This window comes from Mobula hypostoma, chromosome 30, assembly GCF_963921235.1.
Source record: "Mobula hypostoma chromosome 30, sMobHyp1.1, whole genome shotgun sequence".
NCBI lineage: Eukaryota > Metazoa > Chordata > Chondrichthyes > Myliobatiformes > Myliobatidae > Mobula > Mobula hypostoma.
In genome coordinates this window covers 3,363,261-3,389,140 of record NC_086126.1, presented here as the reverse complement: position 1 = coordinate 3,389,140, position 25,880 = coordinate 3,363,261, and the positions used below count along the sequence as shown (strand labels likewise).

Sequence of the window (25,880 nt, the reverse complement as noted above, 5' to 3'; positions counted from 1 at the left end):
TTTTTATACTTGTGTATCACAATGTATTGCTGCCGCATATCAACAAGTTTCATGACACATTAAACCAGATTCTGAGGGAGAGGCCACCCTGGTAGCATCGCAGATAATCCAACACTATCGCAGCTCGGGACCTTGGAGTTCGGAGTCCAATCCTGGCTCCCCCTGTAAGGAGTTTGTACGTTCTTCCCTTGTACGCGCGGGATTATCCCGGGAGCTCCGCTTTCCTCCCACAGCCCGAAGATGTACCGGTTAGTAGGTTAATTGGTCATTGTGCATTGTCCCGTGATCAGGCGAGGGTTAAATCAGTGGTTTGCTGGACAGTGCAGCTCAAAGGGTCAGAAGAGCCTGTATCTCTCAATTAAATAAAATACCCACCATTTTCTGCAGACGTTCCAATTCCTGGGCATTGGTGTTTCCAAACCAGGCCGAGATGCATCCAGTTAGGATACTCTCCACTGAGCATCTATAGAAGTTTGTCAAAGTTTTGCTTTTGACTTTATTTGCGCCAGCCATGAACTTTCTTGTGTAATTTGTTTTCCTGGTGAAGCCTGAGTATCTGAGGCTACTTGCCTGTGACGCTATTGCAATTGAATTTTTCATTGTGCCTGTGCATAGACATACTGAGTTCTGCCAGCATTTTGTGTGTGTGTGTGTCGCTCTGCATTTCCAGCATCTGCAGAATCTCTCGTGTTTATAAATGCCGTGAAACAGCCCGCTCGATCAGGGTCACGTGAATCCATGGGGGCAGCTGGTGGATGGTTGAATGAGCGGCCGGTGTAGATCACAATTCCTGGTTATGCCACCACTGACACCAGGCTAGACAATCTCTGAAGAGCATTGATAATGGCTGGGGTCACCCGTCTGGTACAGACACGGACCAGAAGAAGACAATGGCAAAACGCTTCTGTAGAGGAATTTTTCAAGAATAATCATGGTCACAGATAGACCATGGTTGCCCTTGTCATACAACATGGTGCTTAATGATGATGATACATTACACATTGTTCTGGATCTCAAAGTTCAAAGTAAATTTTATTATCAAAGTACATATATGTTGGAGACAGAGTTGAGGCGTGCGAGGTGGAGAAGATTCAGAGTGGAGCAAACCGGGAGTGAGGTTTGATCAATCTAAACGCCAGGCTGATTTTGGAAGAGGTCAGGTTTGGACTGAAACGCGGCAGCGGGATCCAAGCCCGGTGCGTATCCACGCGACAGGGCTCAGGTCCCAGCGAGGAATGGCCCAGTGGCTGGTCAATTTAAACTCCGGGCTAGCTGGATTGAAAAGGACCAGAGGCGAGGGTCGGGTCAGTTCTGCTCGCTGCCCGCAACCTTTACTCCGCTATCTGCTGTTGCTCCTCTGAGCTTCGTGTCTGAAGATTCACTTTCGTTCTAAACCCTTTTACTGTTTGCGCAAATTATTTTTTTCTACTCTTTGCACATTCGGCATTTGTCATTTTTTAAAATGGGTTCTTTTGGGTTTCTTGTTTTCTAGCTGCCTGTAAGGTGGCAAATCTCAAGGCTGTGTAATCAGGTTTAACATCACTGACACGTCGTGAATTTTGTCAACTTTACAGCAGCAGTACAATGCAACACATAATAGAAAAATATATATAAATCGGTAAATAAATAGTGTGGAAATAATCACTCAGATGTATGTTTATTTTTTGTTAATTTTGTGGATTTATAAGCACAAGGGATTCCGCAGATGCTGGAAATCCAGAGCAACACACACAAAATGCTGGAGCAGCTCAGCAGGTCAGGCAGCGTCTATGGAGAGGAATAAGCAGTTGACATTTCACGCTGAGACCTTTCAACAACAACTGTAATTTCAGAATCAGAATCTGGCATATGTCGTGATGGGGATTCTCGATGATGCATCCCAATCTTTTTGAGGTCTTGCTCCCTGAAGATGTCCTGGACGCTGGGGACGACTGTGCCCATGGCAGAACACCCTCACCCCCCCTTCACAAGCCTGCCACCGCCTCCTTGGAACAGCGGCAAAATCCAACACCGCCACCGTGCCGTGCTGCAGTGCTCAACAAATTATCCCCCCCACCCCCCCCGTGCCTCCTACCCACTTCCCCGAACACCGGCAACATTCCACCCAGTCACCCCCCTCGCACCCGGCTAATCCACCTCCTAAACCTGCTACCGCCTTCTCCGAATGCCGTCCGACTTGGAAATCTACCGTCCTGGTAACTCCCACCCCGACCACACCGTGACAGAACCTTCCCCAGACCCTCTGCAGTCGATCAAGTGGGGCAGTCGACAAACGTTGGACCTTGTGAAGCCGTCAGGCATTCAGTTCAGAATCTGAATCAGGTTTAATATCATCAGCATGTGCCGTGAAATTTGTTGTCTTTGTGGCACCTGTACATTGCAGTACATAATAATACAAAACTGTGAATTAAAGTACAAACCCCATTGCCAGAACAGTTGGGATATTTTCCAAAATGCAATAAAAACAAAAATCTGTGATATGTTAATTCACGTGAACTTTTACTTAACTGAGAAAAGTACAAACAAAAGATTTTCAATAGTTTTACTGACCAACTTAATTGTATTTTGTAAACATACACAAATTTAGAATTTGATGGCTGCAACACACTCAACAAAAGTTGGGACAGAGTTAAAATAACATTGCAAAGTGCACAGAATATTCAAGTAACACCGGTTTAGAAGACTCCACATTAAGCAGGCTAATTGGTAGCAGGTGAGGTATCATGACTGGGTATAAAAGTAGCATCCATCAAAGGCTCAGTCTTTGCAAGCAAGGATGGGTGGTGGCTCACCCCTTTGTGCCAAAATTCGTGAGAAAATTGTTAAGTCAGTTCAAAAGGAACATCTCTCAATGCAAGATTGCAGAGAATTTAGGTCTTTCAACATCTACAGTACATAATATTGTGAAAAGTTTCAGAGAATTCAGAGACATCTCAGTGCGTAAAGGGCAAGGTCGGAAACCACTGTTGAATGCGCGTGATCTTTGAGCCCTCAGGCGGCACTGCCTAAGAAACCGTTGTGCTACTGGGACAATTATAGCCACCTGGGCTCGGGAGTACTTCGGAAAACCATTGTCACTCAACACAGTCCGTCGCTGCATCCAGAAATGCAACTTGAAACTGTATTACGCAAGGAGGAAGCCATACATCAACTCTAAGCAGAAACACCGGCGAGTTCTCTGGGCCCGGGCTCATCTCAGATGGACCGAAAGACTGTGGAACCGTGTGCTGTGGTCAGACGAGTCCACATTTCAGCTGGTTTTCGGAAAAAATGGGCGTCAAGTTCTCCGTGCCAAAGATGAAAACGACCATCCAGATTGTTATCAGTGAAAGGTGCAAAAGCCAGCATCTGTGATGGTATGGGGGTGCATCAGTGCCCACGGCATGGGTGAGTTTCATGTATGTGAAGGTACCATTGACTCTGAGGTGTATACTAGGATTTTAGAGAGACATATGTTGCCATCAAGGTGACGTCTCTTCCCGGGACGTCCATGCTTATTTCAGCAGGATAATGCCAGACCACATTCTGCACGGGCTATAACAGCTTGGCTTTGTAGAAACAGAGTGCGTGTGCTTGACTGGCCTGCTGCCAGTCCAGATCTATCTCCTATTGAAAATGTATGGCGCATCATGAAGTGGAGAATCAGACAACGGAGACCACGGACTGTTGAGCAGCTGAAGTCTTATATCAAGCAAGAATGGACAAAATTTCCAATTGCAAATCTACTACAATTAGTATCCTCAGTTCCAAAACGATTAAAAAATGTTATTAAAAGGAAAGGTGATATAACACAATGGTAAACATGCCTCTGTCCCAACTTTTGTTGAGTGTGTTGCAGCCATCAAATTCTAAATTTGTGTATGTTTACAAAATACAATTAAGTTGGTCAGTAAAACTATTGAAAATCTTTTGTTTGTACTTTTGTCAGTTAAATAAAGGTTCACGTGAATTAACATATCACAGATTTTTGTTTTTATTGCATTTTGGAAAATATCCCAACTTTCCTGGAAATGGGGTTTGTATATATAGTAGTTAAATTAAATAGTAGTGCAAAAATAGAAATGAAAAAAGTAGTGAGGTAGTGTTCATGGGTTCAATGTCCATTCAGAAATTGGATGGCAGAGGGGAAGAAGCTGTTCATGAATCGCTGAGTGTGTGTCTTCAGGCTCCTGTACCTCCTCCCTGATGGTAACAGTGAGAAGAGGGCATGTCCTGGGTGGTGGGGGTCCTCAATGATGGATATTGCCTTCTTTTTGAGGCATTGCTCCTTGAAGATCATAAATGACAGTACTTTGACAATAAATATGTTTTTAATTTTGATTTGCAGCCCGAGATTCATTTTCCTGTGGGCATACTCAGCAAATAAAATGATGAGAGGCATTGATGCTGTGGATAATCAAAACTTTGACAAACTTCTTTCGATGTGCGGTGGAGAGCGTATTGACTGGCTGCGTCACGGCCTGGTATGGAAACACCGACACCCTTGAAGGGAAAATCCTACAAAAGGTAGCGGATACGACCCAGTCCATCACGGGTAAAGCCCTCTCCATTATTGAGCACGTCTGCATAAAATGCTATTGTAGGAAAGCAGCATCCATCATCAGAGATCCCCACCACCCAAGCTCTTCTCGCTATCACCACAGGAAGGAGATACAGGAGCCTCAGGACCCACACCACCAGGTTCAGGAACAGTTATTACCCCTCAACCATCAGGAAGGAGGTACAGGAGCCTCAGGACCCACAGCACCACGTTCAGGAACAGTTCTTACCCCTCATCCATCAGGTAGAAGGTACAGGAGCCTCAGGACCCACACCTCCAGGTTCAGGAACAGTTATTACCCCTCAACCATCAGGCAGGAGGTACAGGAGCCTCAGGACCCACACCCCCAGGTTCAGGAACAGTTATCACCCCTCAACCATCAGACTCCCGAACAAAACTGCCCATCCATTGAGATGACCTCACTTTAAGGCCTCTTTATCTCATGTTCTCGTTATTTATTGATATTTGCACAGGCATGGTTGTTGTCTTCTGCACTCTGGTTGATCTTTCATTGACCCTGCTATGTGTTTGCTGAGTGTGCCCACAGAAAATGAATGAGGCTGTATGTGGTGCCAAATGTGTACTTTGCTAATAAAACTTTACTTTATATTAACTAATATCAATACCATCAGTGACCCGTTGCTCCTGTCTTCCTCAGTAGACGCCACCTCGCCGCCAATGGATGTCATCCCACCGCCGCCCCCCGTCCGTGATCCCTCGCTGCCGCCATACAAAGCTCCGGCGAGGAGAGGCCGCCCGCCGGGGAAGAAGCCGAAAACCAAGGCCAAGCCGCCACCGCCCGTCAGCCGGCGCCAGGGACCCTGCTGCCCGTCCGCCAAGCGGGTGAAGCGCTACTACCAGGAGCGCTGGAGGAGCGAGTACCTGATGGAGTACGACGGCCTGCGGCACGGCCTGGTCTGCATGGTGTGCGGCAGCGCGCTGGCCACCCTCAAACTCAGCACCATCAAGCGGCACATCCTCCAGAAGCACCAGGCCTCGCTCAGCCTGACTCCCAGGCAGAAGGACGTCGTCATGGCAACCTGGGCGGAGCACCCGCTCAACCAATCGCGGCGCGACATCAAGAGGCAAGGGGCGGGGCTGGACGGCCTCCACCAACCCTACGGCCAATCCCAGGTTGACGAGCAGGAGGCGGTGCCCCCCGGCGGGTACCAGACACAGGCGGGGCGGACCGGGATGCTGGACCAATCGCAGATGGAGATGCCTGAGGCCGCCCCTGGTCTGGCAGGCGTTCCACCAATGGCGAACCGATTTCAGCAAGAAGAGGCGGGGCAGATCCAACAGTTGCAGATAGGCGAGCCAATCTGTCTCATCAACCAATTGGACATCGGGTTCCAGGAGAGCGCGGAGGCCGCGGTTCATTTCAACCGGCCCCATTTCAACCAATCAGAGTTCGAGATGCCGAAACTGGAGGTGGAGCCAAGTGCAAGGTTCCTCCAATCACACGGGCGGTTTCATCGATCCGAGTCAGCCCAGATCCTCAGCCAGTCACAGATCCTGGTCGAGCCGAGAAGGGCGGAGCCTGCGCCCCCTCCAGGTACCGAACGTGCATTGCATGCAATTCTTGTCTTGCCGAGCTTGGGTCGTGACGTAATGACGGGTCGTGCTGGTCACGTCCATCAGCTACGTCACAGCAGGCGACCATTCTGCCCGTTTCAAAGCTGCTAGTCACACTCTTCAAACAGTAGTACAGCGCCGTAAAGGCCACCATATTGTGCCGGACGAGTTAAACTAGTAAGGAAACCCCTAACTGAACTAATCCCTTCTTCCTGCACATTTTCTCTGAAAATTCATGTGCCTTTCTCAGAGCCTCTATCTGTCTCTTCCAACATCCCTGGCAACGCATTCCAGGCACCCACCACTTAGTGTAAAACAGAACTCCACACATCTTCTTGGAACTTACCTCACCCCCTTAAATGCATGCCCTCTGGTGTTAGACATTTTGACTCAGGGAGGGGAAAAGATACCAGCTGTCTGCTCTATCGGTTTCTCATAGTTGTACAAACTTCCATCCAGTCTCCCCTTAGCCTCCAGCCCTCCACGGAAAATAACCTCTTCACTAACTCCCCCTTGTGCCCTCTAAACCAGGCAGCATCCTGGTGAAGCTCTTCTGCACCCTCTCCAAAGCCTCACCGTCCTTCCTGTAGTGAAGTGACCAGACTTCAATGTTCTCTCTCTCTCCCCTTACCCTTCATGACTGTAAACCCCTCCCTGAGAAATTCATCCTTAGACCCACTTTCAACAACTCTATGAAGCATGGAGATTGCTGATCAATGGAGTGCCCTAAGGATCTATTGTTCTGGGACCCTTTCTCTTTGTGATTTTTATAAGTGACCTGGATGAAGAAGTGGAGGGATGGGTTAATAAGTTTGCTGATGACACAAAGGTTGGGGGTGTTGTGGATAGTGTGGAGGGCTGTCAGAGGTTACAGCGGGACATTGATAGGATGCAAAACTGGGCTGAGAAGTGGCAGGTGGAGTTCAGCCCAGATAAGGGTGAGGTGGTTCATTTTGGTAGGTCAAATATGATGGCAGAATATAGTATTAATGGTAAGACTCTTGGCAATGTGGAGGATCAGAGGGATCTTGGGGTCCGAGTCCATAGGACACTCAAAACTGCTGTGCAGGTTGACTCTGTGGTTACGAAGGCATACGGTGTATTGGCCTTCATCAGTCGTGGGATTGAGTTTAAAAGCCGAGAGCTAATGTTACAGCTATATAGGACCCTGGTCAGACCCCACTTGGAGTACTGTGCTCAGTTCTGGTCGCCTCACTACAGGAAGGATGTGGAAACCTTAGAAAGGGTGCAGAAGAGATTTACAAGGATGTTGCCTGGATTGGGGAGCATGCCTTATGAGAATAGGTTGAGTGAACTTGGCCTTTTCTCCTTGGAGCGACGGAGGATGAGAGGCGACCTGATAGAGGTGATGAGAGGCATTGATTGTGTGGACAGTCAGAGGCTTTTTCCCCAGGGCTGAGATGGCTAGAACGAGAGGGCACCGTTTTAAGGTGCTTAGAAGAAGGTACAGAGGAGATGTCAGGGGTAAGTTTTTTACGCAGAGAATGGTGAGTGTGTGGAATGGGCTGCCGGCAACGGTGGTGGAGGCGGAAACAATAGGGTCTTTTAAGAGGCTCCTGCACAGGTACACGGAGCTTAGAAAAATAGAGGGCTACAGGTAAGCCTAGGTAATTTCTAAAGTACGGACATGTTTAGCACAGCTTTGTGGGCCGAAGGGCCTGTATTGTGCTGTAGGTTTTCAATGTTTTCAGTATCACTTTTACATTTTTGTGTATTTGCACTGCTTGTTTGCTTTTGCACGTTGGTTGTTGTTGTGAGTGGTTTTTTGTGTTTCTCTGCTCGACTGTGAATGCCCATTAGAAAGGGAATCTCAGGGTTGTAGATGGTGACGTATCCGTACTTTGATAATAAAATCACTTTGATTGATAGGGTTCCCTTGCAATCTCCTGGAGGAACAGACCCGACTTTTCCAGTCCATGAATTGCATCCCTCGTCCCTGGAATCATTTCACACTTTTTGTTCGCTTTGTGCCATGTCATCTGACACGGGCGATTACGGTGTTGAATTATACAGAAGTGGTTTGCCATTGTGGCCTTCTGGGCAGAGTCTTTACGAGATGGGTGACCCCGGCCATTGTCAGTACCCGTCAGAGACTGTCCACCTGGTGTCAGTGGACGTGTAACCAGGAGTTGGTGATACGCACCGGTTGCTCCCACGGTCTAACGTGACCCTGATCGGGGGGGGGGGCTAAGCAGGTAACTACACCTTGCCCAGAGTGACCTGCAGGCCAGCGGAGGGAAGGAGGGCCTTACACCTCCTTTGGTAGAGACGTGTCCCCACCCAGTCACCCCTCTTCTAACACCGGATGTGGCAATGAACCGATCCCATCTGCCTACACGTGATCTCCGTCTCTCCGTTCCCTCACTGTTACAGCACAGGAACAGGCCCATCTGCCCACAATGTCGTGCTGGACCAGCTGAATCAAAAAAACACCCAAACACCAATCCTTCCTACCTACACAGGTCCATATCCCTCCATCTTCCTTACATCCATGTGCCTATCCAAAATGTCTCTAATGTATTTGCCTCCACCACCACACCAGGCAGCCACCACTCTCTGAGTAAAAAACTTGCCCCTCACATCCCCTTTGAATCTACCCCTTCTCACCTTCAATGCATGCCCCCTGGTATTAGACATTTCAACCCTGGGAAACAGATACTCCCTGTCCACTCTGTCTATGTCTCTCATAATCTTATAAACCTCAATCAGATCTCCCCTCAGCCTCCGACGCTCCGGAGAAAACAACCCAAGTTTGTCCAGCCTCTCCTGATACCACACGCCCCCTAAACCAGACAGCATCCTCGTGAACCTCTTCTGCACCCTCTCTAAAGCCTCCACATCCTTCTAAGAGTGGGGTGACCAGAACTGTGTGTGATACTCCAGAGGTGGCCTAACCAGAGTTTTATAAAGTTGCAACATAAACTCCTGACTTTTGAACTCGATGTTTTGACTAAAAATAGCAAGTATTCCATAAGCCGCCTTAACCAGCCATCTAAATGCCCCCTCTACAACCCCCTCCCCCGGCAGCTGTTTCACACACCCTGTAAAAAAAAGAATATTTGCCCCGCATAGCTCTTCTACATTTCTCCCCTCGCCTTAAGTCTATGTCAGTTTCACCCGAAGGATAGACTCTAGCTTTCATAATTGTATAATACGTGTGTGTGTGTGTGTGTGTGTGTGTGTGTGTGTGTGTGTGTGTGTGTGTGTGTGTGTGTGTGTCGGGACCAGACGAGAGAGCGTCCGGACTGGATGGGATCAGACAGGCAGGACGGGACGGGAGTGCACTGGGATGGGATGGGATGGGATGGGAAGGGACGGGGCCTGGCTGGACGGGATGGGAAGGGACGGTAAGGGAGCGCACCGAGGGTTCGTTGGGTCGGCGCGGGATGGGACCGGGTTGGAATGGGGCTGGACGGGATGGGACGGGAAAGGACGGTACGGGAGCGTACCGAGGGTTCATTGGGTCGGGACCGGGATGGGAAGGGACGGTAAGGGAGCGCACCGAGGGTTTGTTGGGTCGGCGCGGGATGGGACCGGGTTGGAATGGGGCAGGACGGGATGGGAAGGCACTGGGAAGGAACGGTACGAGAGCGCACCGAGGGTTCATTGGGTCGGGACCGGGATAGGAAGGGACGGTACGGGAGCGCACTGAGGGTGCGTTGGGTCGGCGCAGGACGGGACCGGGCAGGAAGGGACCAGGTTGGGATGGGACGGGAAAAAACGGTACGGGAGCGTACTGAGGGTGCGTTGGGTCGGCGCGGGATGGGACCCGGCTGGAAAGGGGAAGGAAGGGACCGTGCAAGTGAGAGTGCACAGGGACGGGAGGGGCTGGTCCGGACGGAACGAAATGGCAGGGTACCCCCAGCTTAACCCGTCTTTTTCCTGTCGCCCAGCAGGCTCCCCGCTGCACTCCGGACCTACGGAGCCCGGTCCCCTGGTTAAGGCGGAGGCTCCTCCGGCACTTCGGCCGCCCCCCTCCCCAGACTTTACCGCCGGGCGGGGCGGCCGCGGGGCCCGTCGTTCCTTCCAGCGCCGCTGGCGCACCGAGCACCTGATGGACTACGACCCGCAGCGCCGCCGGCTCCTGTGCATGGTGTGCGGCCAGTCGCTGGCCGTCCTCTCCCTCCGCACCATCCGGCGCCACGTCCTGCGCAGCCACCCGCACTCCCTGCATCTCAACCGGGCCGAGAAGGAGAACATACTGGAGGCGTGGGGAGAGCAAGGCCGGCCCCAGGAGCCGGAGCCGGAGCCGGAGCCGCAGCCGCCGCAGCGGGAAGCGCCAGCGCCCGCTCCCGCCGCGCCCACCCGCTGCTACCAGGAGCGCTGGCGCACCGAGCACCTGATGGACTACGACCCGGTGCGCCGCCGGCTCCTGTGCATGGTGTGCGGCAAGTCGCTGGCCGCCCTGACGCTCGGCTCCATCCGCCGCCACGTCCTGCGCAGCCATCCGCACTCCCTGCACTTCAGCCCGACCGCTCGGGAGGATATTCTGCAGGCCTGGAGCAAGCAGCGGATGGAGAGCGTCGCGCCGGCGCCGGAGCCGGAGCCCGTCCGGCCCTCGCTCCCCAGCCCGCAGCACCCGGTGCCAGGTAAGGCCGCGGCCGCCGTTTGCCGGAGTCGTTCTCGCTACGCGAGCCGGGGCGGTACAGTACGGCGGGGCAGACTCGATGGGCCGAACGGCCTAATTCCGCTCAGTGCCGATAAAAAGTATTCACCCCCTCGTGGAAGTTTCCATGAATTATTGTTTTACCACGTTGGTTTTGATTTTAGTCACTGATTAACAGAAAAAGACGAAGTGACAACGGATCTCTACAAAAATTCTCACCTTAGTAGAGATTTGTAAATAAATTAAGAAATATAATTAATTACAAATTTGTCAATTATTAATTATATTAATGTATATTAATAACAAATATAAAACACAAAATAATTCATTTTATAAGTATTCACCCCCTTTAATGTGACACACCAAATCATTACTCACCTCAAGTGCTTTGAGAGAGGACATCTGCTACCGCCCACACTGGACCCCCTCTCCCAATCGCCTACCGACACAACCGATGGACAGACGAGGCAATAGCCACTGCTCTACACACCGCCCTTCCGCATCTGGAGAAGAAGGATGCTTATGTGAGAATGCTGTTCGGCATTCAACATAATTCCCTCCAGGCTCGGCCTTCACCCTGCCTTCTGCAGCAAGATCCTGGGCTTCCTGTCAGATCGCCGGCCGGTGGTAAGAGTGGACTCCCTCACCTCTACCCCTTTGACCCTCAACACAGGTCGTTGTACTAAATCCCCTTCTTTACTCTCAGTATACCCACGACTGTGTCGCCACCCACAGCTCCAATCTGCTAAGTAAATTTGCTGACGATGCTACACTGATTGGCCTGATCTCAAATAATAACGAGGCAGCCTACAGAGAACAAGTCATCACCCTGACACAGTGGTGTCAAGAAAACAACCTCTTCCTCAATGTCGGAGCTGGTTGTGGACGACAGGAGGAATGGAGGCAGGCTGACCCCTGTAGACATCAATGGATCTGGGGTTGAGAGGGTAAACAGCTTCAAGTTCCTCAGCATCCACATCACCGAGGACCTCAAGTGCTCTGTACACACCGGCTGTGTGGTGAAAAAGGCACAACAGCGTCTCTTTCACCTCAGACGATTGAAGAAGTTTGTTATGGGCCCCCAAATCCTAAGGACTTTCTACAGGGGCACAATTGAGAGCATCCTGACTGGCTGCATCACTGCCTGGTATGGGAACTGTACTTCCCTCAATCGCAGGACTCTGCAGAGAGTGGTGCGGGCAGCCCAGTGCATCTGTAGATGTGAACTTCCCACTATTCAGGACATTTACAAAGACAGGTGTGTAAAAAGGGCCCGAAGGATCATTGGGGACCCGAGTCACCCCAACCACAAACTGTTCCAGCTGCTACCATCCGGGAAACGGTACCGCAGCATAAAAGCCAGGACCAACAGGCTCCGGGACAGCTTCTTCCACCAGGCCATCAGACTGATTAATTCATGTTGATACAACTGTATTTCTATGTTATATTGACTGGCCTGTTGTAATACTATTTATTATAAATTACTGTAATCGCACATTTAGACGGAGATGTAACATAAAGATTTTTATTCCTCATGTATATGAAGGATGTAAGTACTAAAGTCAACTCAATTCAGTCTCTGGTGCAGCCAGTTGGTTTTAGAGGTCACATAATTGGTTAAACGGAGGTCTGTTTTGGAGACTTGTGTACAGTCAAGGTGTTTCAATTGCCTGTAGTAAAAGTACACCCGGATCTGGAAGATCCATCTGCTGGTGAGTCAGTATCCCGGCAAAGACTACACCATGAAGACAGAAGAACACTCCAACGAGGAAACGTTGTTGCAAGGCACAAGTCAGGAGATGGATGCAAGAAAATTTCCAAGTCACTGAAGGTTCCTTGGGGTACAGTTAAGTCAATCATTAAGGAATGGAAAGAATATGGCACAGCTGTCAATCTGCCTACTCAGTTCTGGCTGTCCTCAAAAACTGAGTGACCGCGCAAGAGGGGGATTCATGAGGGAGGCCACCAAGAGACCTATGACAACTCTGGAGGAGCTACAAGCTTCAGTGGCCGAGATTGGGAGAGACTGTGCTTACATCTGTATCCCTCAGACTCGACCAGCACGTGTTCGTCTCGGGGAGAACAACCTCGGGCTCTGCCAAACTGAGAAATCTCGTTCGTGTGGATGCTGTGTGATGTGTTGCCTGGTTACAAATCCACGCTACAAGATATCAGACAGCACACCATATGCATTGATTGATCTTTATAAATCTTAATCTGGATAGAGGGTTAGTACAGAAAATAAAAAGTAAAAGGGCCCATTTTAAGGAAAAGTCTATTGTGCATCGCTGGAGCCCACTGTTCATTCATTTGTTCCCGTCCGACCTCCTCGGACCCTCAGTCCTCAGTCCACTCCGTCCGGGGGTCTTCTGACTTTCTCCATTCGTGTCCTCTCTCTCCATCGCTCCCCGACGAAAGACTGTGGAAAATCTCTCTTCCAGACTAACAAGAAAGAACAACATGTCTCGCATTGGATGACAAACATTCCAAAGCCCTGTTATCGCCAGTCAGAACCCAAACATTGCTGCTACAGAGAAACCATTACATTAGCAGTGGAACATTGCAGAGGGGCCATTACATTAGCCTTAGCAGTGAAACCTTACAGCGTGTTACACAATAACTGTTGCCGGGCACTTCACCAGTCACAGCTTTTTAGGAGAGTGGCAAAGAGAAACCCACTGCTGAAAAATACTCACGTGAAATCTTAGCTAGAGTTTGCCAGAAGACATGTGGGAGACTCTGAAGTCAGCTGGAAGAAGGTTCTATAGTCTGATGAAACCAAAGCTGAGCTTTTTGGCCATCAGACTAAACGCTATGCTTGGCATAAGCCCAACTCAACACGTCATCAAAAACACACCATCCCTACCGTGAAACATGGTGGTGGCTGCATCATGCTGTGGGGATGCTTCACTGCCGCAGGCCCTGGAAGGCTTGTGAAGGTAGAGGGTAAAATAAATGCAGCAAAATACAGGGAAATCCTGGAGGAAAACCTGATGCAGTCTGCGAGAGAACTGCGACTTGGGAGAGGATTTGTTTTCCAGCAAGACAATAACCCCAAGCAGAAAGCCAAAGCTACACAGGAATGGCTTAAAACACAACAAAGTTAATGCCCTGGAGAGGGCAAGTCAGAGTCCAGACCTCGATCCAACTGAGAATTTGTGGCTGGACTTGAAAAGGGCTGTTCACTCACGATCCTCATGCAATCTGACAGAGCTCCAGCAGTTTTGTAAAGAAGAATGGGGGGAAAATTGCGGCGTCCAGATGTGCAAAGCTGATAGAGACTGACTCAAGGCTGGGTGCATCGACTAAATACGGACTTGAAGGGGGTGAATACTTATGCAATCAATTATTTTGTGTTTTATGTTTGTAATTAATTGAGATCACTTTGCAGAGATCTGTTTTCACTTCGACACGAAAGAGTCTTGTTCTGTTGATCAGTGTCAAAAAAAGCCAAATTAAATCCACTGTGGTTCAAAGTTGTAAAGACAATAAAACATGAAAACTTCCAAGGGGAGTGGGGGGAGGTGAATACTTTTTATGGGCACTATACATATATGGGGAGCAAGCTGTTCCCTCTCCACGCAGCTGATGAATCCAGAGAAACGGCAGAGACCGGAACAGTTTGGGTCCAACAGTGTCACAGGAGTTACCGGTCAGTCTCGAGCTCATTGTAGGACTGCTTTAGGGAGTCCAGCTGCAGGTTATCGCCCTTTACAGCTGCTATCTACATCTGTAGCCATTGTTTCTGCTTGGCTCCTCACCCATGCGCTGCCCTCTGGACTGACAGGCACACCTCTCTCTTGTCTCTTGCAGCAGCGGAGCCGACGGACCGGGACCTGGGCGACCTGGGGGAGCGGCTGGAGGTCGGGGTGCCGACCCCAGTGGAGATCGAGGTCTACGTGGACGAGCCGGAGGGCAGGCCGCCGAACCCGAGGCGAACGCCGGGCCGGGACCACCGACGCAACTACCAGGAGCGCTGGCGGCTGGAGTACCTGATGGACTACGACGGGTGGCGGCACGGGCTGGTCTGCATGGTGTGCGGGGCCTCGCTGGCCACCCTCAAACTCAGTACCATCAAGCGCCACATCCTGCAGAGGCACCAGGCCTCGCTGGGCTACAGCCTCACCCAGAAGGTGCTGCTGGCCCAGGAGTGGGACAGGAAGATGGCAGTCATGGCCCGGGTCGATGTCTGGCACCTCCCCGGCATCCAGAACCGGGAGAGTCCTCCCGGCGAGCCCGGGACGCTGGGCACAGGGGGCCACTAGGGGACGGGCAACTCCTCCCCATCTCCCTCCTTTCCCTCTTCTCCTTCCCTCAACATCCCCTCCCTCCCTCACCCATTTCTTCCACTACCCCCCTTTCCCCCTTGTCCCACCCCTCCCTGCTTCCCTCACACCCTCTTCCCTCCTCCCCTCATCGCCCCTTCCTTCCCTCCCTCCTTCCTCTCCCCTCCCTCCCTACCTCCTCCCCTCCCACCATCCCTCTTCTCCCCTCCCTCATCCTCCTTCCTTTTCCCTTCCTTCCCTCCTCTCCCCGCTCCTCCTTCCTCTCCTGTCCTCTCCCCCTGCTCTCCTCTCACCTCCACCTCCTTCCTCTCCCTCCCCTCCTTCCTCTCCCCTCCTTCCTCTCCCCTCCCCTCCCTCCCCTTCTCTCTTCTCACCATCCCTCTTTTCCCCTCCTTCCCTCCCCTCTCCTCCCCCTCCTTCCTCTCCTCTCCTCCCCCTCCTTCCTCTCCTCTCCTCTCCCCCTCCTTCCTCTCCTCTCCCCCTCTCTCCCCTCCCCTTCCTTCCTCTCCTCTCCTCCTCTCTCCCCTCCCCCTCCTTCCTCTCCTCTCCCCTCCCTCTCCTTCCCTCCTCTCCTCTCCTCTCCCATTTCCTCCCTCCTTCTACTCCTCTCCCCCTCTCCTCTCCCCCTCTCCTCTCCCCTCCCCTTCCTTCCTCTCCTCTCCCCCCCTCTCCTCTCCCTTCCCCATCTCCTCTCCCCTTCCCCCTCTCCCATTTCCACACTCCCTCCTCTCCCCTCCCCTTCTGTTCCTTCCCTCCTTCTCTCCTCTCATCTCCACCCTACGGCTGTGGGTTTGCCCTCTCACAGCAGCCGAGTGGTCCCTCCCGGACTCCGGTGTCGGTAGGACGCGTAAGGCCCTGGGACCAGACCTCGGCTCGCGGAGGGGTTGGGGGCGAATGGGGAGTCACAGGATGGGTGGCAGGAACACGGTGTCGATTTGGGAGGGGGGATAGGGGGCACGGGGCTTTGCCCTAACGCACCTTCACTGACCAGTGAGGGTAACCGCACCCCTGAACCTCAGCCCACGGGGGATTCCACCGGGCGCGATACGGGGGATTCCACTGGGCACGATTCAGGGGTGAACTCTCCCCGTGACGTCTGTCACCGCGGTCACGGAACTCAATCGAGCTGACGTTTTCCCGTTGATCTACAGCAGGGAAACTCTGCTACAGAGAAATGTTCCTGTTCTGAAACTTGTTCAAATTTAAATATATATAGAAATATATATTAAATATTCAGATACATGTAGTTTCTCTTTATTGTCCCGTCACACACTTCCAGGGCGAGGTGAAGTGTGATTGATGCACGATTATGGAGATGACTCATTGAAAATCAGGTTTAATATAATTATATATAACTCAGTGTCCACACAGACAGGATTGGGGTCAGAATCCGGTTTCATATCACAGGAGCATGTTGTCTTTGCAGTTCATTGCGATAGATAATAATAGAGAAACCAACTATGAATTACAGTAAATATATATATATATATAAAACAGTTCAATTAATTAATAAAGTAGTGCAAAGATAGAAATAAAAAAGTAGTGAGGTAGTGTTCACGGGTTCAATGTCCGTTCAGAAATCAGATGGCAGAGGGGAAGAAGCTGTTCCTGAATCGCTGAGTGTGTGTCTTCAGGCTCCTGTACCTCCTCCCTGATAGTAGCAATGAGAAGAGGGCATGTCCTGGGTGATGGGGGCCGTAATGATGGACGCTGCCTTTTGAAGGTGCCCTGGATGCCGGGGAGGGTGGAACCTACGATGGAACTGGTGGAGTTTACAACTTTCCGATCCTGTGCAGTGACCCCTCCGTATCGGACGGTGATGCAGCCGGTTAGAATGTCCTCCATGGTACATCTGTAGAAATTTTGTTTATTGGACGTACTTATGTTGTCAGCTTCTTTGTCTTCATAAGCCCGTCACTCACACTGGGGAAAAGGCCGCTGATAGCAGCTTGCCAGAGTCCTCTGTCCTGGTCAAGTTGTCCCCAGGTGTAGCCCATCCTGTCATGGTCCGGTCCGTGAATTCCACATTCCGGTTCACGGTACAGTCCATCGATCCGTATTCCAGATTTTCTAGTTTTCCCTTGTCCTGTTGTGTGCCTTAATTGAGGCACATGATTCTCATTTTGGGCTGGCTACATAAATAGCTCCTGGGTTCAGCTTCATTTGCTGGACAATTCCCTCCCCTTCCCCTTCCTTCTGAAGCCTCGCCTGCTACCTTCGCATGTGTGCTTGCCTGTAACGCTGTCAGGTTCAACCGCCAGGGCAAGATTGGGGCCTTGCTGTGTCTAGATAAGCAACTGTCTTTTGTTGTTTGGAACTGTCTCTTTGTGTCCTCACCTTCGCTAGGTAGGTCTGGCCGTTTGCCTCTACCTTGAGTTGTCATAGTCATAGTCATACTTTATTGATCCCGGGGGAAATTGGTTTTCGTTACAGTTGCACCATAAATAATAAATAGTAATAGAAATAGTAAAAGTAATATTACTATTAGTAAATAGTAATAGTCATAGAAATAATAAATAGTAATAGAATAGTAATAGAAAATAGTACTAGTTAAATATTAATATGTAAATTATGCCAGTAAATTATGAAATAAGTCCAGGACCAGCCTATCGGCTCAGGGTGTCTGACCCTCCAAAGGAGGAGTTGTAAAGTTTGATGGCCACAGGCAGGAATGACTTCCTATGACGCTCTGTGCTGCATCTCGGAGAAATGAGTCTCTGGCTGAATGCCCACCCAGTACATTATGTAGTGGATGGGAGACATCGACCAAGATGGCATGCAACTTAGACAGCATCCTCTTTTCAGACACCACCGTGAGAGAGTCCAGTTCCATCCCCACAACATCACTGGCCTTATGAATGAGTTTGTTGATTCTGTTGGTGTCTGCTACCCTCAGCCTGCTGCCCCAGCACACAACAGCAAACATGATAGCACTGACCACCACAGACTGGGAACTGTCTTTGTGTCCATGCCTTCGCAAGGTAGGTCCGGCTGTTTGCCGCTACCTTGAGTGGAGATCTGTCCCTCAGTGTTCTATGTCCTGCTCCCTAGGAGGGGTTCTGACTCTGTGTTCCATGTTCCTGTTCTCCCTCGACCAAGGCCCTGCGTTCCTGTTCCCCCTCGACCAGTCAAGGCTTTCTGCTCTCATCCTGTCCATGTGCCTCACCCAGCCCAGGAGTACCTCGCCCAGTCCGGTGCTGGGGTTCCTTCGTCCTGTCCAGGAGTCTCATGTCCAGTCCTGTTGCCTCTCCTCGTCCTGCCGCCACGTCTTGTCCTCATCTAGATCCGGGGTCCGAGCCCGAGTCAAGTCCCTGTCCAGTCTCTTGTCCAGGTTCCAAGTTCCGAGTTCCTCGTCCAGGTCCCGCTTTCCTAGTCTAGTCCTAGCCCAGGCCCTGTATCCTAGCCTCGTCCTGGGCCTGTGTCTTGTCCAGCGTCGTTTCTTCCCCACTTCACTTGCTTGGTTGACACACCTAGTCCTGTTCCCAGTACTTCAGTGTCTGCGTCTATCATTTGGGTCCGCCACCAGCGCCCCCACGTATGACACATCCTCTCCCAGGGCCGAGGTCTTCGGGGCTTCGGAGGCTCTGAGTTTTTACAGGGTGGAATGGCAAGCCCCAGTGCCCGACCCTCGTCCTTTCACAGCCGGGCTTGGGATGGTCCGCGGCAGAGCTACGCTATTATGCAAACGGTTGGAGGAAAAGTAGAGGGGTTGTCAGAGGTAGGTTTTTGTAGGCGGAGAGTGCACTGCCAGATACATTATTTAAGAAACTCATATGGACGATAGAGGAATGGGGGGTTACGTAAGATTAACCTTGGAGTAGGTGAAGGAATCGGGATAGCAGCATGAACCGAAGGGCCTGTACTGTTCTATATTTTATTGAGATACAGGTGGAATACGCCCTTTGAGATTCGCTGCCCCGCAACCCTCCCCCGATTTAACCCGAGCCTAATCACAGGACAGTTTACAATGAAGAATTAACCTACTTTGGACTGCGGGAGGAGACCTCCACGGTCACGGAGAGAGAGAACGTACCACACATCAAAGTTGCTGGTGAACGCAGCAGGCCAGGCAGCATCTCTAGGAAGAGATACAGTCGACGTTTCAGGCCGAGACCCTTCGTCAAGACCAACTTTGATGTGTGTTGCTTGAATTTCTAGCATCTGCAGAGTTCCTTTAACACAGAATATACAACTCCTCACAGGCAGTGGCGGGAATTGAACCCGGTTTGTCGGCACCGTAGAGCGATGTGCTATCTGCTACGCCACCGTGCCGCCGCCCTGCGGTCTAATGGACCACGTGTGGGAAATGTGGAATTGGTCGGCACAGGCGGCCGTGGAGGCCAAGGCATTCGATATATTCAAAGCAGAGGTCGATAATATATCGGCCATGATGGAATGGAGTCCTGCTTAAGGGTCTCGGCCTGAAATAGCGACTGTTCATTCCTCTCCATGGATGCGGCCCGACCTGCTGAGTTCCTCCAGCACTTTGTGTGTATGTTTTGCTCTGCTCCAGCATCTGCAGAATCCCTCCTCCCGAAGGTGTTCGAATTAACTTGCATAGATGCAGAACTATCTGTAGCAAGAGGTCGAAGCGGAAGAAAGGTAGTTCACATATTTTCTGAGACGAATCCGTCGGGTGGGGCATTGGCATCACCTGCATTTACCATCTCCAGTTTGCCCCTTGAGAAGGTGAATGAGTCAAACTGCCTCCTTGAATGGTACAAGAGCTCAGGACACACACACACACAGGACACAGTTACTACCCCTCAACCATCAGGCTCTTGAACCAGAAGGGATAACTCCACTCGCTCCAACACTGAACTGTTCCCACGACCTATGGATTCACTTTCAAGGACCCTTCATCTCGTGTTCTCAGGACCCTTCATCTCGTGTTCTCTTCCACATCCCATTCCCATTCTGAAATGTCTGTCCACGGCCTCCTCTACTGTCAAGATGAAGCCACACTCAGGTTGGAGGAACAACACCTTATATTCCGTCTGGGTAGCCTCCAACCTGATGGCATGAACATTGACTTCTCTAACTTCCGCTAATGCCCCACTTCCCCCTCGTACCCCATCCGTTATTTATTTTTATACACACATTCTTTCTCTCACTCTCCTTTTTCTCCCTCTGTCCCTCTGACTATACCCCTTGCCCATCCTCTGGGTTTCCCCCCACCCTTGTCTTTCTCCCCGGACCTCCTGTCCCATGATCCTCTCGTATCCCCTTTGCCAATCACCTGTCCAGCTCTTGGCTCCATCCCTCCCCCTCCTGTCTTCTCCTATAATTTTAGATCTCCCCCTCTCCCTCCCACTTTCAAATCCCTTACTCACTCTTCCTTCAGTTAGTCCTGACGAAGGGTCTCGGCCTGAAACGTCGACTGCACCTCTTCCTACAGATGCTGCCTGGCCTGCTGCGTTCCCCAGCAACTTTGATGTCTGTTGCTTGAATCGATTATGTTTTCTTAGTATTTACTCTGAATGCCCACAAGAAAATGAATCGCAGGGTTGTCTGTGGTGACACATCTACTTTGATAACTGGGCCACGCTTACCGCTCACTGAACAACACACAAACACAAAGAAACTCGGCAGGTCAGGCAGCATCTATGGAGGGGAATAAACAGGCAATGTTTCACCCCATCGCGTGTGTGTGTGTGTGTGTGTGTGTGTGTGCGCGCGCGTCTGAAGGTAAAGTTCCGCTTTATTTGTCACAAGTACATCGACACTTAGTGAAATGCGCCGTTTTGCGTCCCAACAGCCAGCGCAGTCCCAGGCTGTGCTGGGGGCAGCCCGCAAGTGTCACCATGCTCGCAACTCACCAACACAAACACTTTTTTGGAAAACGCGGGAGGGAACGGGAGCACCCGGAGGAAATCCACGCGGTCACGGGGTGGGGGGGGGGGTAGGACCGTGCAAGCGCTGGGAATCCGGGGCTAGATCGTTGCCGCCGTGGACTGTCTCGCTAACCGCTCGGTCCTGAGATCAGGCAACAGGCATCGTGAATCTTTCCTGCGCTCGCTCGCTCCAGCTTCGGGACTCCAGGGCGGCCTCCGCCCCCGGGAACAGACCGCAGCGGACCAGCAGCACGTCGGAAGCCGCGGTTTAATCGGGAGGCCGCCGGCGGCACCCCTGCGTTCAATCTGAGTTTGGCTCACTAACGGCCAGGGTTCGGACCCGCACCCGGGCCGCGGAGGAGCCAGTTCCCAGGCGGTTGAGGGGTAGCGCAAACAGACGAAGACGCGGCGAAAAGAACTCACGTACTCAGGGCAGGATAAACAACAGGGGCAGAATTTATTACCGACAACATCACAGTAAGTTTGTATTTCCCCCGCAGGAGTGGCCTACTTTCCAGTTCCTTCATATAATCTCTCTCACACACACGCACCTCCCAGTTACACTCACACCCACCCTTGGCAGTTCACCCGCAGGGAGAACACGCCCGTTCGGCGCAGAGCGTGTTCCGGAAACTCAGCTCCGTGCACGTGCGCGGACACGCGCGCTTCCCACAGTGGGGGTGGGTGGGGGGACTCGGGCGTTGGGGAGCGTCCCAGGGGAGACGAGAACTGTCCCGGGCATGAAGGCGGGGGGGGGGGGGTTAACGTGCGAGGAGCATTTGGATGGCCGTGGGTCTGTATCCGCTGGGTTTAGAAGGACTGGGGTGGTGGGCAGAAAACTCACTGAAACCTGTCTCGCTGACGTGGAGGTGCGGGAGGATGTTTCCAGTGGGGGGGCAGTCTAAGAGCAGGGGGCCCAGCCTCAGATTAGAGGGACGTCCATTTAGAACAGAGATGATGAGGAATTACTTTAGCCAGACGATGGTGATTCATTGCCACAGATGGAGCCATTGGGATCTTTAAAGCAGAGGTTGATTAGTTCTTGGTTAGTCAGCGTGTCAAAGGTTATGGGGGGGTTTAGAAAAATGGGGTTGAGAGGGAAAATAAATCAGCCATGGTGGAATGGCAGAGCAAGCTCGATGGGCTGAATGGCCTGATTCTGTTCCTATATCTTGTGAACACACACGCACCCAACCCAGCTTCCTGTCCATCCTGGAGGGAGGGCCAGCAGACTGCGGAGAGATTATAGAGGGTTAACAGGGCAGGCTGGCTACAGCTGGAGAGAACAACGCCTGGTATTTGGGAAGGAGGGGGGAGGAAGAGGCTGAGGCTGGGGTAAGGCAGCATCGCCCCAACAGTGGCGGTAACATCAGTGAGGTGGGATCATCACAGCCCACTGGTAAAGGAATGGACTGCAGTCAGCCCTGGGGGGTGGGGGTGACTTTCTCCCCCACCCACAGTGACAAACCACAAACCAGTGATTTCTTTTAACTCCAAACTTAAACATCTCTGCAGTTGAACTGACAAGAGAAGTTTTAACCCGCCATGTTTTCGAGGCCCCTCTCGATACTGGGGTTAACGTTATTCCCATTTCTCACTGCACCCACCTCTGCATCGGATACGGGTTGTTAGGGAACGGCCTGCGTGTCGAGCTGAAGGAATTTCACTCCCTGGCACCCCCCCCCACCCTAGTGGGTTGGCCGGTGAACCACAGAATCAATTAATTGCCAAGGTTGGCGTGCCCTCCTGCGCCAGTGGTTGGCCTGAAATGGTGGGGTGGGGAGAGAGAGAGAGGGGGTAATTGCCCCACGATTCCGATGCTGCGACCCACCCGTTTCCTTGCACCTCCCTCCCTCCCCACGGGGTAAGCCCGCAGGACGCGAGGGGGACGAGCAAGGTGGTGGGGCGGAGGGGTGAAATCGAAACGGCGCACGCCCGGCCTTCACACCACGAGGGAGCGGGTAGGCAAGTAGCCTTGCCACTCAGACACACGGTTCTAGCCCCAGAGAGGCCCTTCCACAGCCGGTCTGCTCCCCCTACCCCCTCAAAAGGTCCCCGATCCCGCGTCCGGTTACAGCAGCGAGCACGCACATTGAAATGCTTCCACAGTTAGGGAGGGTGGGGGCACCATTGGCCAGTGACCTTCACCCCTTCCTCGCCCAGAAATCTACAGCAGATGCCACAGACAGTTGCTTCCAGAGAAGGACGACATATTTATAACACGTTTATATACACACGTATATTATAATATATATATTCATATATAAAATCTTATTTCGACGTAAGCTGATGAGGAATGTTGTTCTCAGCTAGTGCACTGATGGGTAATACTGACCACTATCTTCATTCTCCCCCCTCCGCCTCTCCTGCGTGTGGAGGGAGGAGGGGTGGGGAGGTGAGAGTGGAGGGAGGGGGTGGCCGGGGAGGCCTCTGTGACCCATCACAGCAGACTGGTGACGACAGCAGTACAGATCCAAGCACGGGCATTGAGCGTTTTAATTCCAAAACACACGTGGGCTGGGGGGAGGGGGGTGTGGTTTAGTAGCTTGTTTGGTGGGCGTGGGGAGCAAAATTGCCTGGAGTGGGAGTCCAGCCATTTACTCAGTCTTCCGCTTTGTGCCGGGCAGTTTTTCCTGGATTCTGTGGGAAAAGGTAAAGAAAGAAAGAAAAAAATAATCAGAATCAGGAGGGGAGGAGAGGGTCGGGGGTGAAACTGATGAGGGGAATGCGGCAGGGAAGGGCACACTGGCTGGATGCCCACGTACCCCCAAGTCACAGCCAGGAGGAAGAATTATTCAAATTTCCCTCTGGGTCCTCAATCCCACAGCCCCGTGTCAGTCCCCACACCAAACCCACTGTCCCACTCTCTCCCCACAGCCCCGTGTCAGTCCCCACACCAAACCCACTGTCCCACTCTCTCCCCCAGCCCTGTGCCAGTCCCCAAACTAATCCCACTGTCCCACTCTCTCCCCACAGTCCTGTGTCAGTCCCCACACTAATCCCACTGTCCCACTCTCTCCCCACAGTCCTGTGTCAGTCCCCAAACTAATCCCACTGTCCCACTCTCTCCCCACAGCCCTGTGTCAGTCCCCAAACTAATCCCACTGTCCCACTCTCTCCCCACAGCCCTATGTCAGTCCCCACACTAATCCCACTGTCCCACTCTCTCCCCATAGCCCTGTGTCAGTCCCCAAACTAATCCCACAGTCCCACTCTCTCCCCATAGCCCTGTGTCAGTCCCCACACCAAACCCACTGTCCCACTCTCTCCCCACAGCCCTGTGTCAGTCCCCAAACTAATCCCACTGTCCCACTCTCTCCCCACAGTCCTATGTCAGTCCCCACACTAATCCCACTGTCCCACTCTCTCCCCACAGCCCTATGTCAGTCCCCACACCAAACTCACTGTCCCACTCTCTCCCCACAGCCCTATGTCAGTCCCCACACTAATCCCACTGTCCCACTCTCTCCCCACAGCCCCGTATCAGTCCCCAAACTAATCCCACTGTCCCACTCTCTCCCCACAGCCCTGTGTCAGTCCGCACACTAATCCCACTGTCCCACTCTCTCCCCACAGCCCCGTGTCAGTCCCCACAGCCCCGTGTCAGTCCCCACACCAAACCCACTGTCCCACTCTCTCCCCACAGCCCTGTGTCAGTCCCCACACCAAACCCACTGTCCCACTCTCTCCCCACAGCCCCGTGTCAGTCCCCACACTAATCCCACTGTCCCACTCTCTCCCCACAGCCCCGTGTCAATCCCCACACTAATCCCACTGTCCCACTCTTTCCCCACAGCCCCGTGTCAGTCCCCATACTAATCCCACTGTCCCACTCTCTCCCCACAGCCCCGTGTCAGTCCCCACACTAATCCCACTGTCCCACTCTCTCCCCACAGCCCCGTGTCAGTCCCCACACTAATCCCACTCTCTCCCCACAGCCCCGTGTCAGTCCCCACACTAATCCCACTGTCCCACTCTCTCCCCACAGCCCCGTGTCAGTCCCCACACTAATCCCACTGTCCCACTCTCTCCCCACAGCCCCGTGTCAGTCCCCACACTAATCCCAGCTCCCCTTTAAAGAAGTTGGCCCCCAGGAGGTGAGACAGAGGTTACACTGCCAGGGCTGGTTCGTGCTGGCTTTCGGAACGGCTGCAAGGTTTTAGAGTTCGAGGGCGACTCACTTCCCAGTGGCACTGCTGATCTGCTTCTGAACCAGCTGCACGTAGTGGTCGATCTCCGTCTGGAACAGAGGGAGGGATCGCAATGGTCAGCGACAAGGGGAAAAATTCCCCCACACCATCTCCCCATCCCTCCCCACTCCACCCACAACAGGCTGCTCTCCTCAGTAACTCCAGGAAGTGCAGAGGTAACAGGGACCCTACGACCCCACAACAGACCCGGGGGGGGGCATTTGGCCCCTCACACCCATTCCTCTACTAGCCCTTGCTGACCACCCCGCCCCCCCCCCCCCACAATTTCACTCCAGCGACCGGCCTTTCCAAGGACCAGCAGTGCAGCTGGGTAGGCAGGAGACAGTGGGACGCGGGTCGGACAGCTGGCCCCGGGACTCACCTGGTATTTCTTGTAGACAGCGGGAACACTGAACGTCAGCAGGAGAGCTGGGTGAGGCAGAAAGAACAAACCCCGTCAGAAACAGCTAGGGGGGTGAGGAACATCAGGTCACACCTCAACCCGTCATCTCCCCCCCCCACCAGCCCACACAAGGACACAATCACGGTACGGGGGTGGGGGGATGGGGAGCTTTCTGACTGACTTCCTATCACCTCCCAGTGTCTCACTTCATCCCCCCTCTCCCCCACCCACCCACCTTCCCCCTCACCTGGTCTCACCTATCACCTCCCAGTGTCTCACTTCACCCCCTCTCTCCCCCACCCACCCACCTTCCCCCTCACCTGGTCTCACCTATCACCTCCCAGTGTCTCACTTCATCCCCCCTCTCCCCCACCCACCCACCTTCCCCCTCACCTGGTCTCACCTATCACCTCCCAGTGTCTCAC

At 52.4% G+C, this 25,880-nt stretch overlaps 2 protein-coding genes across 5 annotated transcripts in view; one reads left to right on the top strand and one right to left on the bottom strand.

The window, feature by feature from the left end:
• The window catches only part of LOC134339816 (zinc finger translocation-associated protein-like), a 38,361-nt gene extending 23,216 nt beyond the window's left edge, over nucleotides 1-15,145 (top strand). Inside the window, exons 3-5 of one of the 3 annotated variants that reach the window (XM_063036638.1) lie at nucleotides 5,202-6,095; nucleotides 10,030-10,725; nucleotides 14,556-15,145. In XM_063036638.1, the coding sequence (XP_062892708.1) occupies nucleotides 5,202-6,095; nucleotides 10,030-10,725; nucleotides 14,556-15,007 (2,042 nt within the window). In that variant the 3' untranslated portion in view covers nucleotides 15,008-15,145. Of the gene's footprint in view, nucleotides 1-5,198; nucleotides 6,096-10,029; nucleotides 10,726-14,555 lie in introns of all 3 variants that reach the window. The other 2 variants (XM_063036637.1, XM_063036636.1) reach the window with 2 other exon arrangements.
• An 8,010-nt stretch (nucleotides 15,146-23,155) lies between these two features.
• LOC134339764 (reticulon-3-like) overlaps nucleotides 23,156-25,880 on the bottom strand; it is a 42,130-nt gene continuing 39,405 nt past the window's right edge. For both annotated transcript variants that reach the window (XM_063036530.1, XM_063036531.1), the window contains 3 exons: nucleotides 25,435-25,481; nucleotides 25,044-25,102; nucleotides 23,156-23,502 (listed from right to left, as the gene is read on the bottom strand). In XM_063036530.1, the coding sequence (XP_062892600.1) occupies nucleotides 23,460-23,502; nucleotides 25,044-25,102; nucleotides 25,435-25,481 (149 nt within the window). In that variant the 3' untranslated portion in view covers nucleotides 23,156-23,459. The remainder of the gene's footprint in view (nucleotides 23,503-25,043; nucleotides 25,103-25,434; nucleotides 25,482-25,880) is intronic.